The sequence below is a fragment of the Rhea pennata genome, chromosome 1, assembly GCF_028389875.1.
Source record: "Rhea pennata isolate bPtePen1 chromosome 1, bPtePen1.pri, whole genome shotgun sequence".
Lineage (NCBI taxonomy): Eukaryota > Metazoa > Chordata > Aves > Rheiformes > Rheidae > Rhea > Rhea pennata.
The window spans coordinates 36,422,368-36,437,447 of record NC_084663.1 but is presented as its reverse complement, the minus strand read 5'-3'; the positions used below and the strand labels follow the sequence as shown (position 1 = coordinate 36,437,447).

General features: G+C 38.3%; 1 protein-coding gene across 6 annotated transcripts in view; it reads right to left on the bottom strand.

Annotated features, from left to right (window-relative positions):
• Window positions 1–5,734, bottom strand: part of MON2 (MON2 homolog, regulator of endosome-to-Golgi trafficking) — a 76,090-nt gene extending 70,356 nt beyond the window's left edge. For all 6 annotated transcript variants that reach the window (XR_009959493.1, XM_062584035.1, XM_062584043.1 and 3 more), the window contains exon 1: window positions 5,479–5,734. Coding sequence is in view for 5 of the 6 variants with exons in the window: in XM_062584035.1 (XP_062440019.1) it covers window positions 5,479–5,589 (111 nt within the window). In the remaining variant the exon portion in view is untranslated. The remainder of the gene's footprint in view (window positions 1–5,478) is intronic.
• Window positions 5,735–15,080: the final 9,346 nt, after the last annotated feature.

Sequence of the window (15,080 nt, the reverse complement as noted above, 5' to 3'; positions counted from 1 at the left end):
GCGGAAGCTGCCTAATTACAAAAATATGCATTTTTACAGATCACAATTTCTCCACCTCAAAAGAATTTTCAAAACATTAGTTAAGTGTTGAATCATTAAAGCAAACAAACTCTACAGTATTTGCATCCTTCTGAAGTAATGCTGTGAAGACCTGAAAATTAATCAACTTCGAAAGCTCACTGCAGGTTAAGTTTCCTATAGGCTATAGCTTCAGGATTACTTCATACATTTTTAAGAGAAAAATAAAGCAAAAAAAAACCCCACACTTGATTACCTCTACAGAGAACAATTTATGTACTAAGTTTTGTTCTATGCCAGGTCCATTACTTTCCTGTTTTTTCACTGTGACAGTAGCATGAACACAGCGCTCTCAAACCCTTCAATACTAGTAGTACCTCGAGTGACTGAAAGGGCCAAAACATAAAGCATTTCAGCACATCTTTTTCTTTCTTAGTCTCTCTCTGATTTGTCTACTGGACTACACTCAACAGACTGTCTTAAATACTGTTACTATTGCAAAACAAACAGCTAATATTGACACACCATACTTAATCTTTTTTTTTTTTTTAACTATTCATTGCAGTTGCACTAGGAATATCAAAGTCAAGATTTATCAATATGAATATCTGGAGATCACTTAAACTATGAACTTAATTAACCTTTGTAATATGTTCAAATATTGCAATATATCCTTACATTTGGTTTCATGTTGCTACCCAATGATATCAGAGTGATACCTTAAAAGAATAAGCTTCCAAATTAATTTTTTCAGCATTAGTACTAAGATGTGTTCAGTATCAGTAAATCATTCCAGAACTAGAATGATTTAATTAAGTGGATGCAACTGTCACGTACATCTCCACACAGACTGCCGTGGACTTCATAGGAAGAAACATATGAATAAAACTGTGTTCACAGTACACAACAGGGAGTCCCTAAGAAGGGGCCATATAAATAGTATAATGAAACAATTTGAGAAACAATTTCTTACTTATCCAGAAGCTGCTCAGATCTGGACTCTTCAAGCTTTACTCAAATAACTTAAAGCCACTTGCCCACAGGTAAAGTTCTAATAAAAGAAGGAAAAATAAGACTGCAAAATCAGATCCTATTATTTCTCCTTGATATAGTGAATCGATTTACTACATTGTTTCAAAAACACTTCAGTATGCCAAAGACATACACAACTCAATAAATAGTTTCACAAAAGCAATTCTGCTGCTTGTCAAAGCTCTGAGAAAGAAACAGTATGGAAAGGATAACAAAAAATGCCTTTCAAGAATCTCTAGAGAGCACTTTCACTGAAATACTCCAAATACTTCCACACCCACTGTTCCAAGTTAGTCTAGCAGCAAACGCCCTAAAACATAAAGACACTATGTCTTCCAACCAATTAAAGGGCTGCTAAGTGAAAAACACACCTCTGTTCCATAACTGGTTTAGGCCATGCAAGCTGACGCAGTCACCCAAGCACAGGGTTCCTGTTCTTCCCCAACCCTACCTGCTCTTTCCTTACCCCTCTTCTACCTGCACAAATATTCCTGTAACTGTGCAGTGAGCTGGACCAGAGTTAAACTTTTTCTGTGCTTTTTAAGCTCCATTGGTTTTAACTGGCTGTTTGAAAAACAAAAGTCCTATGTCAACCTAGAGGCTATAAGCCTACTTAGAGAACTCAAATGGCTGGACTGGATGTATGTAAACAACATGGAGTTACAAGATTGAAACAAGTTTGACATTCAGGTTGAGAAGAATTTTTTGGTATGCTTTCTCCTCCTCCTTTTAATTCTATTATTTCTGTTAAATATAAATACTTCCACGGTACTTCTAAGGTTCCTTACCCGAAGAGATCATCTAACCAAATCAGGTGTTACTTACAGAACAGAATTTTCAACAAGAGTAAGAAGCAGTAGACAATTGATTTAGCACACTAAATTATTTTCATTATTATAAGACAAAGTTTATACTCTATTTTCTAAGCTTTTTTTTAATTAAGGATTTGTTGTTTAAAAAGCAGATCTGAAGCACTTCTGCTAAATTATTCAAGATTATGGCACAACAATTACTCAAGATGATGGTTAAAAACAGTACTATCTGCTTTGGCACACACTCAGCACAGGATATTCAAACTGTGGTCTAGTAGGTTAAAATACTGCACTGAGCTCTGTTACGTGTTCTGTGCAGGTCAACCCAGAGTCAGAAGTTAAGCATTACTATATGTATTAATAAAGAACAAAGCCTAAAGCCCACCATATTAAAGACAGAAAATTATGGCCAAGTAATACTTTATTCTTGGACAAACATCATATTACTTAATACAACACAAGCACAACTGCTGCTGATACCAAAGACTGCTTCATTCTCCTCTATTTTAAACTCCAAAGATCCATTTTAATTTATCATCTCCCTCGTTAGTGTCTGTTTCTGTAACTTGTAACAGACACAAGGATATGAAAAGACACTGTGAAAACAAAAGTACATTTTTCAGCAGTGTAATTAGTTGTGCATCTGCCAATATAAACAGTTTTGGCGTATCATAGAGATGCAATCACCAAATCACTCTTGGTCACAGTATATAGCTTTCATGTTTAGAGTATTTCTGTAGACAATCTTAAGTAACATATAGGATACATACCCTAATCATACAGAAACAGACAAGAAAATTCTAACAACAAATAGATGTCAGTCTGAAATCTAACAGTAACCAGTATTTTTTTTTAAGGTATGGAGAAAAGTCTAACACGTGGTTAATCCCAAAATACTGCCAACAACATAATGTCAAGTCCACAAATTCTTTCTGCAGTTCCCATTTCGCACAGTATTAAGTGACATGACCCAGCAAAACAAATGGTTCTACTCATGTGCATAATCTGTCATACACAGCAGAGATGAAGTGCTGACTGCTTTGGGGGCAAAAATACATCCTGTTATTTCTTAGGCAGAATTTCTTTTTGCTTGCAAGGGGAAGGAAGTTTCAGGGTTTGCCACACACTTGTAAGTTTAACATTGGGAGATATTCAACAGTTTCAAGATTTCTTAACAGATTATCAGAGCATTAGCAGAAACCTGAAAATCCACTGTTAAAAGTGACTGGACTGAAAAACTACAGGATCTCCACAGAAATGACTTACTACGAAAACTTCACAGACTCTTAAGTAATTGAAATTATATGAGATGAAGTTGCTTAAAACACTGAAGAGTTCAAGTTCCATTCCCAGCAAGGTCTCAAGACCTTAATTCAGGCACCTGTCTGAGAAGTTCTAAGTCTCACAGATTTCAAAAGACAGCCAGCTGATCCTTTTTCTGCTGACCCCTAAACATCTGATAAAACTTCTGTGCCATCTACCTGTCTGTTCAAAGAATCATTTAACACTGTTTTGCCCTTTGTAGCAGTAGTTGTAACATACGTGTGTGTATGTATATATATATGTGTATATATATGTATGCACATGTTATTATATACATGCACATTACAAACATATTTAAAAGGTGAAAACTAAGACCTGTTTAATTAAAACAGGCATTATTTTTCTGATCGTGCCATTTTAATGTGAACAAAACCTTTCTGGATCAGTACTGTAGGGAGTTAATCAGTTGAGCAACCAGCAGAACCGAGAACTATACTACTTTCTTTATCTGCAGTCCAAAAGAAATAAAAGTCCAAAAGAGCAGAGTAGACAGAAACAATTTTGGAAAGAGCTGATGATAACGAACAGCCGTAAGCAAAGCTTCCCTCAGAAACTGAAAGGATTAGAAGCAGTTTACCTGCACACAGTACTTACCAAATCCAAATATTATAAGAGAGCTCATAACTACTAATTTTAGACTCTATTTTTCAGTAGCTCTGCCACACTATGATAGCATTAAAAAGTGACACAGGGGCACGTATATCAGCTGCAAGATAAGCATATAAATTACATTGCATGAGGTGGTAATGAGAACATCTAGTTATATCACAAGTATACGAGATTATAAGCGTTAGGAATCAGTTTAAAGAAGTCCACGATTAAAAGTAGTTCAAAAACTTGCCCTGTTCCAAATCACTAAGAACATTCAACTCCTCTGATCACTATTCAGATCCAATCATGATTAGAACAAATGCATACGATTCAAATACCAATTCATCAGTTGAGATCTGATAGACAGTAACACAGGATACCAGTTTCCTTTAAAATTAGTGGGGGGTAGGGAAGGCTTCCAGAAGCAGGAAACAGTCTTACTTCCTCGCAACCGTATCATATATCCTATTACAGGACTGCTACTCACCTCAGACTTCTATATATGGACCCACAACTCACTACGGAAAAAAAGTCCCACCTCTCTGTTAACACCTTCCAGTACTACTCCATAAACATCCATAGCTATCCAAACTCCACAAAACTGTGAAGAACTTAACTCAAAACATTTTATTAGTAAAGCAAACTATATAAACTGCTGTCAAGATGCAAAAGGGAATACAAAGAGTCACGCATAAGAACATGCTAAACATGGAAAACAAGCAAACATCAAAAATTGTTTGTGCAGAGGTTACTTTAACCTTCAGCATGGCAGATATAAGGAAGCATTATTAAAAAGACTAACTTGAGAATTACAGTGCCCATCTCCTTGGTAGATCTTGAAGAAGATAAACATTATTACAGTGGGGAAAAGTGGTTCAGCAACCTAGTAACTTACAAAGTCACACATTAATACACCAGAAAGTGTGGAAACAGAACCTCAGCCTCCCTCTAAAATACATGCCCGGCCTTCTGTTCAAGCGATCACAACCTTTCCTCGATTATATGCGATCACACACAACTTCGCAAACACATTGATACTCTTCCGCAAACTATAAACATACGTAGCACGCTCTGCTAAAGCACAGCACTTCATGCCTTTCAAAACAGCACAGTCATTAGCTTCAATTCACCTGTTAAAGTGTTTAATGCTTTGTATGACTTTGACTATACTATCACTTAATTAAAACTAAAGTCATACTACATAGGCAATCCCTTTCTTCCAAACTGGCAGCGTCTCTTTCGTATCTTCACAAGTACCTTTCCGGTTCTGCAACTTGATCTGTTTTTCCTTCCACTGTAGTGTGGAACATATGTTTTAAGAAATGGCAACTCACAGACTACTGACAGGGAAAGTTAAATTCACTGTGCATATATAGACTAAAAAACCCCACTGACAAAATGCATACTTTTAACGAGAGAGAATATTCTAATTTCCCTTCAGTTAGGGTGATTCTAGTCACCAAGATAACTGAAGCCGCAAGTACCATAAGGCCAGTAACCGCCGCGGCGCAGGTGAGACATCCCGGGCCGCAGCCCCGCGGCCGCCCCCTCGCCGGCCACCGCTGCCGCTGCCAGCGCCGCGCCGGCCCGCGCTCCCCGCGGCCTCGCCGCTCCCCTCCCGCGCCGCCGGCAGCGCCGCCGCCACGGGAGGAGCCGCCTGGGAAGCGGGGGCCGCCCCCCGCGGCGGCGCCCGGCCCCTCACCTCCTTCACGGGGGGGAATTTCTTGCGGCACTCCAGGCTCAGGCCCCGCAGGTCGCCCTGCATGTTTTCCAGCAGCTTCTTCACGGCTTCAGGGCTGCTCGTCCCGGACATGGCGCCGCCGGGCCGGCCCCAGGCCGCAGCGGCAGCTGCTGCGACGGGACGGGACGGGACGGGACGGGACGGCGGCGCCTCCGGCCCCACCGACGCGGCCCGACACGTCTGCGCCCCAGCACCGGAACCCGTCACGGCGGCCGCGGCCCCGGCGCCGGCCCCTCCCCCGCGCCGCCGCCGCCGCCGCCGCCCCCTCGGCTCCCACAATGCCGGGCGCTGCGCTGCGCTGCGCCTCGGCGGCGGGCGGCGCCTCCGGTTGCGGCCGCGGCGGCGCGTGTTCACGACGAGCCGCTCGTCCTCAGCTCTGCCGCTCGGGAAGGGCCGCGGGGGCAGGGGCGGGAGGCGGCTCGGGGCGCCGCGCCGCGCCGCGGGGAGCCGCCGCCGCCATCACGGGGCGGCGCTGCCCGCTGGAAACGCGGCGTTTCGTGGCGGCGCCGCCCCGCGCCGCGGGCCGCGCGCCTCCGCGGAGCTGCTCTGTGGAGGGCCGCGGCCGCCGTCGGGCAGGTAACGTCCCGCGGAGACCGCGGTCGTCGCCGAGGTAGTTCTTCCGCGTGTCCTGGCTGCGCTGCGGGGCCTCGTCTGCCGCAGTGCCCAGCGGCTCTGCACTAACTCCGTAATCCCAGAGAACTTGGAAACGAGAACAAAATGGAGAACAAATTTTTACTGGATTGCTTGAAACAATTTTGTTTCCAATAATGGATTTTCTTCGTCTTCCCCGAAAGTCCAGGTTTTACTCAGAGATGACTCTGAGGATTCATTTTATACATTGTCCCGTTAAAAAAAAAGTCATAAATTTGAGCATTGTTTTGGGGGTTGGTTTACTATAAAACCTTGCAAATCACATAGTAAATCAGGGAAGAATAGTCTCCAAATGTAATTTATTGGCACAGTGTTGTTTCTACTAAGCATGTTTATCTATGGACAAACATATTTAGGTATGCTTTACAAGGCACAGAGTACAGAATTAGTTTATTTATTCTTTAAAGATTTTTTTACATCATTTTCAAGCTATTGGATTATGTGGCTTTTGAAATGACAAAACTGGATAAATGGTTGCACATTTTAAAACCGAGTGAGATACTGGCACAGTTGAATTAGGAGGTCGCAATTACTGTGCCTTCAGATAAGGAATTTAGGATTTCACCCATACATTCACTGAAAAGGAAAATAGGGTTCTGTGACATCATTAACATTCCAAAATGCATTGTTCTGTGTATTTCCAAAGGTTTTGATTTTTATATGCTTCATTAAAAAAAAGAAAAAAAAAAGTTGTATTATTTTGTCTCCAGTGGAGGCATTGGTATGCTTTGCTAAGAAGCACTTCTAAGGGTTTTCACATCCTAGTGCTGGTCTTTAGTCTTGACAGTAGTTCCTTGGCCAATCCAAGTACTATCCTGATAAGAAACATGGATGACTTGCTAGGAGAATGAGGGAATTACGGCAATTTATGCCTATGTATACTTATTTCTAAAGTAAGCTTTAACTACTTAATTCCTTTCTCTTGTTTGGAGCTTGTTCACATGCCTCTTGTACAATTCACTGTACATGATTAGCTGTCAGCACGTCAGTACTTACTGAGTCTGCTTGTCTTCTTAAAACAAGCGTAACTTGTGGAGTGAGGGCCATAAAACTGTTCAATAACACTAGGAGCTTTTGTAATGACAAGGGACTAAGAATTCTTTTGGAATGTGACATCTTGAATTAAAGTTTCTCACTGTCATTATTATCCCTATAATCAAATGAGAAGATGAGGAAGACTGTCATATGGCCATATTTGCCTATTCACAATGGTGAGACAAGTGAGAAGAACTGAAATCAAGTGTATTTAAAACCAGTAATTTGGTGGGTATTAGAATATATATGTATTGTAATTTTGCGTGTGTTTTACTCTTTTGTTTAACAAAAAAAAAATCATAAACAGTCAATTTAGGCAGGGGACTACTCTTACGTTGTGAATGTCTCATAGATTAACTTCTATGAAAGATAGATGACTTTCTTCAGTCAAAGCCACAGCCTTAGATTTTTCCCATCTTTCCTCACAGAGAAATGCTGTATTTCTGAAATTAAAGACTACTGAAGGTATATGCTCAGAGGAGATGGGCAGGGGTGACGTGCCCATGAAGCTCAGGGAAAAATGTAGAGAGTGACTGACCACACCTGTTGCAAAGTAAGTTGGATTTATATCAGAAAAGGAGGACTAGAGGGAGGTCTTTGTTTTAGATAAACAGCTATATCAGTTGAGTGGATCAACTGGTTGTGTAAATTTTTTTTTCCTGAATTACTACAAAGAATGTGAATGTCTTCTTGAGTTAGCCAGACCAGCATGGGGGCAGTGGCTCAGCCTAACATACAGTATAAAAAAATAACCAACAAAAAGAAATTTGAAGAGGGTAATGGGCTCAGGCTGGTTTCAACTCAGGTATTACTTTCCAGTGACTGGAGATGCCTGGCATTGTGATGGTAAACATATTATACAGACCTGTAATGAGAATCAGATTAGTACTGTGACTCAACTGTATATTGCAATTGCTATATTCCACAAAGTGTAACTTGCACTTGTATTATGATTTCAGTACATTGCTGTATCATTCTGCTAAATCCAAATACCATGTGTCATCAAATATCTACAAATAAGTAAACTTGTTATTAAACATTAAAACCTCCATAGATTAATATATTTATATTTAATATATATTTATGTATATAAATATATATTTAATTTATATATATAAAAGAACTTGATCAGAGAATATTGTACTCTGACAGTTGTGTTAAAAAATTAGAAACAGTAATGGTTAATACTTTGGAATACTTTGAAAACAATTACAACTCTCTTAGAAATAATACTTTTTGTATTAATTTGTGTTTTAATACTATTTGTGTACAGGGATGATTTCTTAATCTAAAACAGATTATTTCATGATTGTTAATTATTTTTATCGTATTAGCTTATGTTTTATAATGCTTGCTACTGAACTGTGTTTTCTTATTCTGGATATGTAATGGCATAGAATCAGAACATGATATAGGCCCTCTGTACTTGCAATGGCTTGATAGGAACCTTGTCACCTCTGTTACATTTAACATCTAAAATTTTTTAAAGATGTCTTTTGTTGCTATCACACCCTTTTGGCTAGTCATAATATGGCTAAGTTCTGCAGATCAGGAAAGAAAGGACCAGATGCTACGTCATCTGCAAAAATTATTCATATTTTTGATTCTTAAAATCTGTAGAGTTGTTGAGCATTTTTTCCCCTCTCCCGGTCTTTGAACTTTTCCCTGACAGTGTCATGAAAGTCTATTTAATTTATCTCATTTGGAAATTCATTCCTTCTACTCACTCTATAATATAATAAATATTTACATTGCTGTTGTAGGTATTCTTTTTAATTTTTCTTTTTTTTTTAAATTCCTCAATTTCATTTCAAGCTGCTTTTGGGTGAGTAAATGGAACAGTTTGTGTGGATGTTTCTGAGGGCACATTTTTGACTAGCATGTTAAAAATTCTAGTTAGCTATTAAGTTTTGTATTGTGCTACGGTTATTATATTGTTTGCTTTATTATTAAATCATATGTTATTTTGTGATGGACAGTGAGTGATTGGAATCATTCACAGTAGCTTTATGACCCTAATTACCAATGAAAATGCTCATGAGACTTATGATTCATGCAGTTACCTCCTGGAACCACTGTTCATGATCATTCCAAATGATATGTATCAGCCCTTTTTATTATATTAAAAATGAGATAGCACTTAGCTGTATTAGTTTCAGGTGTAAACTCATAGCTGTAATCCATCCTAATAGACGTATACAGACTCAGACTTTAACTATGAGAACATGGTTCTGTTGCCACTGTACACAGAGGCAAAACTATGAGATTTCACTGTGGCAACGAAATTGGACTCAGGCTGGTTGGAAGTACTGTATTTTTTTTCTTCTGAGTTCCTCCTTTCATTTTACTTACGCTCCAGTACACTTCTGTAACTGGTATGCATCTGTGTATGGAAACAATACTAAATAAACTTCAGGATGTGAAATAGCATCAACTGCATGGTCAAGTAAAGAGGTTTGCAATTGTCTCGGATGTTTTCTCCCCTGCGGAGTTAAGAATCAGAATGGAAAGAGTTTTGCCTTATAGTAGATTAGAAATGGACACTGATATCTATCAAAAGACTGTGAAATTATAGTTTAAAAGAGAGAAATGTGAGGAACAGCTTAATGCAAAGTCTTCCTGTAATTCTTCATTTAAAAAAGGTATGCCTTGCATTGGTCTGTGCAAGCGCAGACAAGCCTGGTAGACACCCTTTACTATGCGAGCACTTCATAAGCACCTTCTTAAGTTATGGACACAAGAAATTGGGCAAGACTATTCTTCTGGCCACTAATGGGTAAAAGCAGAGTTAATGACCCTTCCACTAATACCTAGTTTTATTTCTTTTATCCAGTATGAGCCCTCATTCCTTTCAGATGTGGCTGGATTGGAGATTTATATCTACCAGCTCCTCTGGGATTTTTAAAAAATGTAATATTCCAGCATGAACTCCCCTTGTGCACTTAACCCATGTTCCTTTTTGTTTAGATATCAGTATATATTTAAATGTTAGTACAAGTCTTTACAAGTTTTGTTTGTATGCTTAGATTTTAGTACAGATTCTTTAAAATCAACTACAAGACCAGTTCCCATTGCTATCAGTGATTCATCCTCTTGGTCATTTGTGAGTTATCAGTAATTATCTCATGTTATCTTTACAATCACTGACAAAAATTTTAAGTAGCAGATGCCCAAAATGTTAGACCTATGACATGTATTGGATACTCAGCAATGATTCCCTATTAGGTTACAGTACAATTGCTTCAAGTCCTACACGCAAATCTCTCAACTGGAGGCTTAGGTGCTTTTACCACTCCCATGTATACAGCCAGCAGAGTGGTTCTTCCCTCTCTCCTGCTTGAATCTCATCCAAACTGATCTGTATGCGTTTTTTTTTTTTTTTTTGTTTTATTTGTTTGTTGTCCTTTTGAATACTTATTACTAATTGAATCAGCTGAACCTGTTAACATCTTTTCTGAGAAAGCAGTGTTATCCACCACTTGAATTAATTTGTTGATGGAGCTAATAGTGTAATAAAAGATCGACAGATATATGATATTCAGAAAAAGTTAGCAGCAGGTCCCATATTCTTTGTCCTTATTTTACAACTGAGGATGAGTGAGAATAGATAAAATAACTTTTCCCACTCACACAGGAAATATGTGGCTTGGCAGAGAAACCACACTGTGTGCATGAAACTGAAATTGTCTTTCATTCCCTTACATAAGTATTATCTTATTGACTAGGTAACTGAACTATTAGCTGTTCAGGCAGCACCTGTGAATTTTCTCTGCAAACAAACAAAGAGAAGCATTAGTCACCATAGCCTGTAACATGGTAGGTACACAATATGTTTTTTCTGCCAAGTGTAGGAATAGAGGAAACTATGATAAAGGTGACATGACGATTGCTTACATTGAAAAATCCCCTGCTGAACATCTGTGCTGCTACATTAACAGCACAGCAGGAGAGCACCATTAGAGGATGGAGAGCCTTCAGTAATGCGGCACTTTGGTTCAGGATTTACTGGAATCTTCATGTCTATAGTTAAGAAGATAGGTTTAGAAATGAAGCTGGAGATTTGTTGAAGCAAAATAATTCTGATTCTAGGTGCTCTTTTTTGATCTAGACCTCTTGCTACAGACAGTGGATTCAGCTGCACTGCCTGGAGAAGTCTTTCCCTGAATATCTTATTCTGACTGCAGAACACGAACATAAAATTCCTGTCAAGAATGTCAGAAATGTGTGTGTGTGCTGTAGGCTCTTTATTTTGCTACTCTCCTAAGTATTTACCAAAATAATTCTCCATGTATTTTTGATCTTTTTCATTTTATCTCTTCTTCAGCTTGTATGAAAGTGTGGCAATATTTCCAGACACCCAGTAGCCAACAAAATCTACTGATCACAAAGCAACAAGTAAGAGAAGGGTGTTCCTATATGTAAAAATAACATTTCTGGCTGCTGTAGCAGAGACAAGAAGCCACTGTATGCTTTCACCAGGCATTTATGAATCCTTAAGAAAGCAGTAGCAGATTGAAGTCTCAGTGTGGCAGATGGTTGATACTATCAGACAGAGGAGTTTCCATTTACTGAATGAATTGTTAGGTCCTTTGTGTTATGAGTGCTTGCCAGGTCTCTGTCTGTGTTGCACACACCTAACCATGTAAGTAGCATGGAGGCCAGCACACTACTTAGGTTTTTCTTTTTTTCTCACACTTCCACTGCTACGCTGCTAACATGACCAACTTAGTCTATAGCAAACTCAGGTAAGTCTAGGTAAGACTCATTATGTTTACTTCTGAGCACCTCCAGCATAACTGTCCCCACAACTCACTGAAGTGTGACCACTCAGTTATTTTTGTGACCACTCAGTTATTTTATGTTCAGATCTTTCTCTAAACTATTTGGATTAGAGGATTCTTAACGTAGAGATCTTTATCAAGGACTTCTTTGTATAGCAGCCTTGATTTACTTTTTTATATTGTGATTGTCTTTTGTGGTTTGTAAGGTTTACAGACTCCTTGAAACACTCCGGTCTCTTCATTTCGCTCAAAGGACTTTACCATTTGTATAAATATTTGCTTGGCTGCACGTGTGGTTGTGTTTATAAGCAGCAACCTGAAAGAATTTTGTTACGCAGGTTGGGTCGAAACAGATAAACAAAATGAACATACTTCCCAGAGAATTTGGAAGACATCCAAAAAATCCAGTAATGAGCCACAGGCTTTTCTTTGTAGTAGAATGATTCTATGGATTACCTCCACATATAAATATATATCTTCCCAAATAAAGTAGGACTATACTACAGTACATATTTATGTCCTAGGTTATATAGAAGCAGGTACACCTACATCCAGCTATGCATACATACTGCAATTTCACAATTACTTCTAGAATTTTAGGAGAATTTCTAGTTGTATTAAGTATTGCACAGTTTGGAGCCCTTTTTAGGAGTTAGTTCACAGGGAATTGTGGATGAACTTACCTGCCTCCTTGCAGCAGTATGTGGATGCATTCTTAGCCTAACACTAACTTAAGCGTAGGAAATTCCAGTTCTGACTATTCCTCATTCCTGCCAAAAGCCAAGCCCAGGAGCAACTGAACGAGTCATTAGGTGGCATGTGCAGGAAGCTTGGGGATACCAGTTAGACCTGGCTTCCTTCTGACAACATGATCGTCAGTAGATTCCTGTGGCCATTTATCTTTTTAGGAGGCTTGGACTCGCCTGCCCTTGTCCTATGTAACAAAACCATACCATAAGCCAAGAAGATCTGATAAGCAATTTGATTATAAAATTAGTAGCTAATATATACTAAGTATTGACAAGTTCTACTAAAACTTCAACAAATGGCTTTGCTCTGGTTCAGGTCAATCACACTTGGGTATGCAGGACACAAATGTGTGGTGAACTTGAAGGTCTTATTTTGATGGAGAAAAGATTGTAAAAGCTGAACCAGCATTATTGGTAAAGTTACAGTAGTGTTTCAGAAACCATGGCTCTCGATTTTTTTTTCCCTTCAAGACATTTGGGACCTTCCCTTGTAAATCTGTTCCCTCAAATTATTAACACAGCTACTGCTCTCCTCAGTATGTCATCCAGTGCTAGAACACATAAACTACAGTTTTCTAGATAACAAATAGTGAAGGCACATGTTAAAAAACAGTGGGCTTTTTCTATTACTGCCTTATTTCAAAATGTCCTCATAATGTGCTTGAGTTGCCTGACAATTGTTTCCTTTCTAGTGGTTTCCTGTATCTTCGCTAAGAAGTTAAATCCACTGCTGGGAACCACATTACTTTTGTTTTATTTCCCTACAGGACAATGTACATCTATTAATAATTTCAGTTCTCAGCCTCCTGTTAGTCACTTTTGCAGTATCTGCTTTTTTAATCACAGGCTTTTGCTTTCTTACTATGTATTTGAAAGGCTATACCACATCCTTATTAGTATTTTACAGCTACTTTCTAGTTATATTCATCTTTTATATTCATGCTGTATAGGCTTTTCCATGTTCCTGACCTTGTCTTCTTAGTTTTGATTCATTGTTTTCACATAAATTCACAGCTCTCCCCAATTTCTTTCTCTTTGCCATGAGTTGTTTTGCTTTTGTCTCGTCCTAGTGTATAATCATATTAGAATACTTGATGTGTTTGTTCTGGAATGGATCGTGTATATTTAATTTAAATTTTAAATCTACTTTGCTTTCTTTTTACTGTACATTTCTTCTCATAGAACTTTATTGGGTAAATAAATTAAGTTGATATTTCTGTGTGGGCGTTTTATTTCAAGAAAAGAATATCATGTCAGTCAAGTCCTAATAATATTGTCAAAAGCTACTGGGAAAACTTAGACACTATAATCCATCACACTTGATATTGAGGGAGCAATTTACGTAATAAAAAAATGAGTTTTCTATATGACAGTCTCTGTCTGAGCATGAAGTTAACCAAACAGAAATCCAAAGATTATATAGACAAGATAACCAAATGCTTGCTAGGTGGTTCTACAGATTTGTTTGATTTATCTCTTAATCTTGGCCACCTTATCGCAAAAATATTACAGAAATCTCTAAGATTACATTTCTTGAAGACAACTTCTAAGGCATTATTTCCTATACTAAAAACCAACATGTACACCTAATATCGAACTTTGTAAAAGTCAGTTAATTCAACAATTCTGAATAAATATTTTATAGAAAATTCTATTGTCTCTATCCCATCAGCTGATTATGATTATTGTGTATTATGGGCATCAGAACTCTGATTAATTATGTACTAGTTCAAAACATTTCTATTGACTTTACTGCACAGAAATTAGCTTGATTAATCTAAAATGTTTGCAACATTTCTTTCATTAAGAATTTGGAAAACAAAACCTTCTTTAGTATATAAATGTTTTTCTTTTACAGTTAAAAATAAAAGCATCCACATATTCAGAAACACATTGATGATACTGAATTTTTTAAAGGGAAAATCAGTCATTACTGACAATCCAAATACACGTTTGAAAGATATGTATGAATCCAGGTTTGAGTTCTACAAATGCTTATGCATGAGAATATTTGTGCTTAAGTTACTGCTATATCATTGCTTGAGGGATTAAAAACTCCTGTGTGCTAATAGACTTTAAAATCCATTCAGAAGTATTGTTTTTTTTTTTTTTTTTTTTTTTTTTTTTTTGTTAATCTAATCTGCTAATAGGTGAGCCTGAGCAGAATTCATGTCAAGAATGATAGAAATTATTCAGGTTAGAAAGGACCTCAGGACGTCCTCTGGTCCTGCCTCCTGCTCAAAGAAGGGTCAACTTCAAAGTTAGAATTTCAGATTTCAGACATGTTGGTCAGGGTCATATTCAGCCAAGTTTTGATCATCTTCAGAGACCCATCATGCTTATTCCT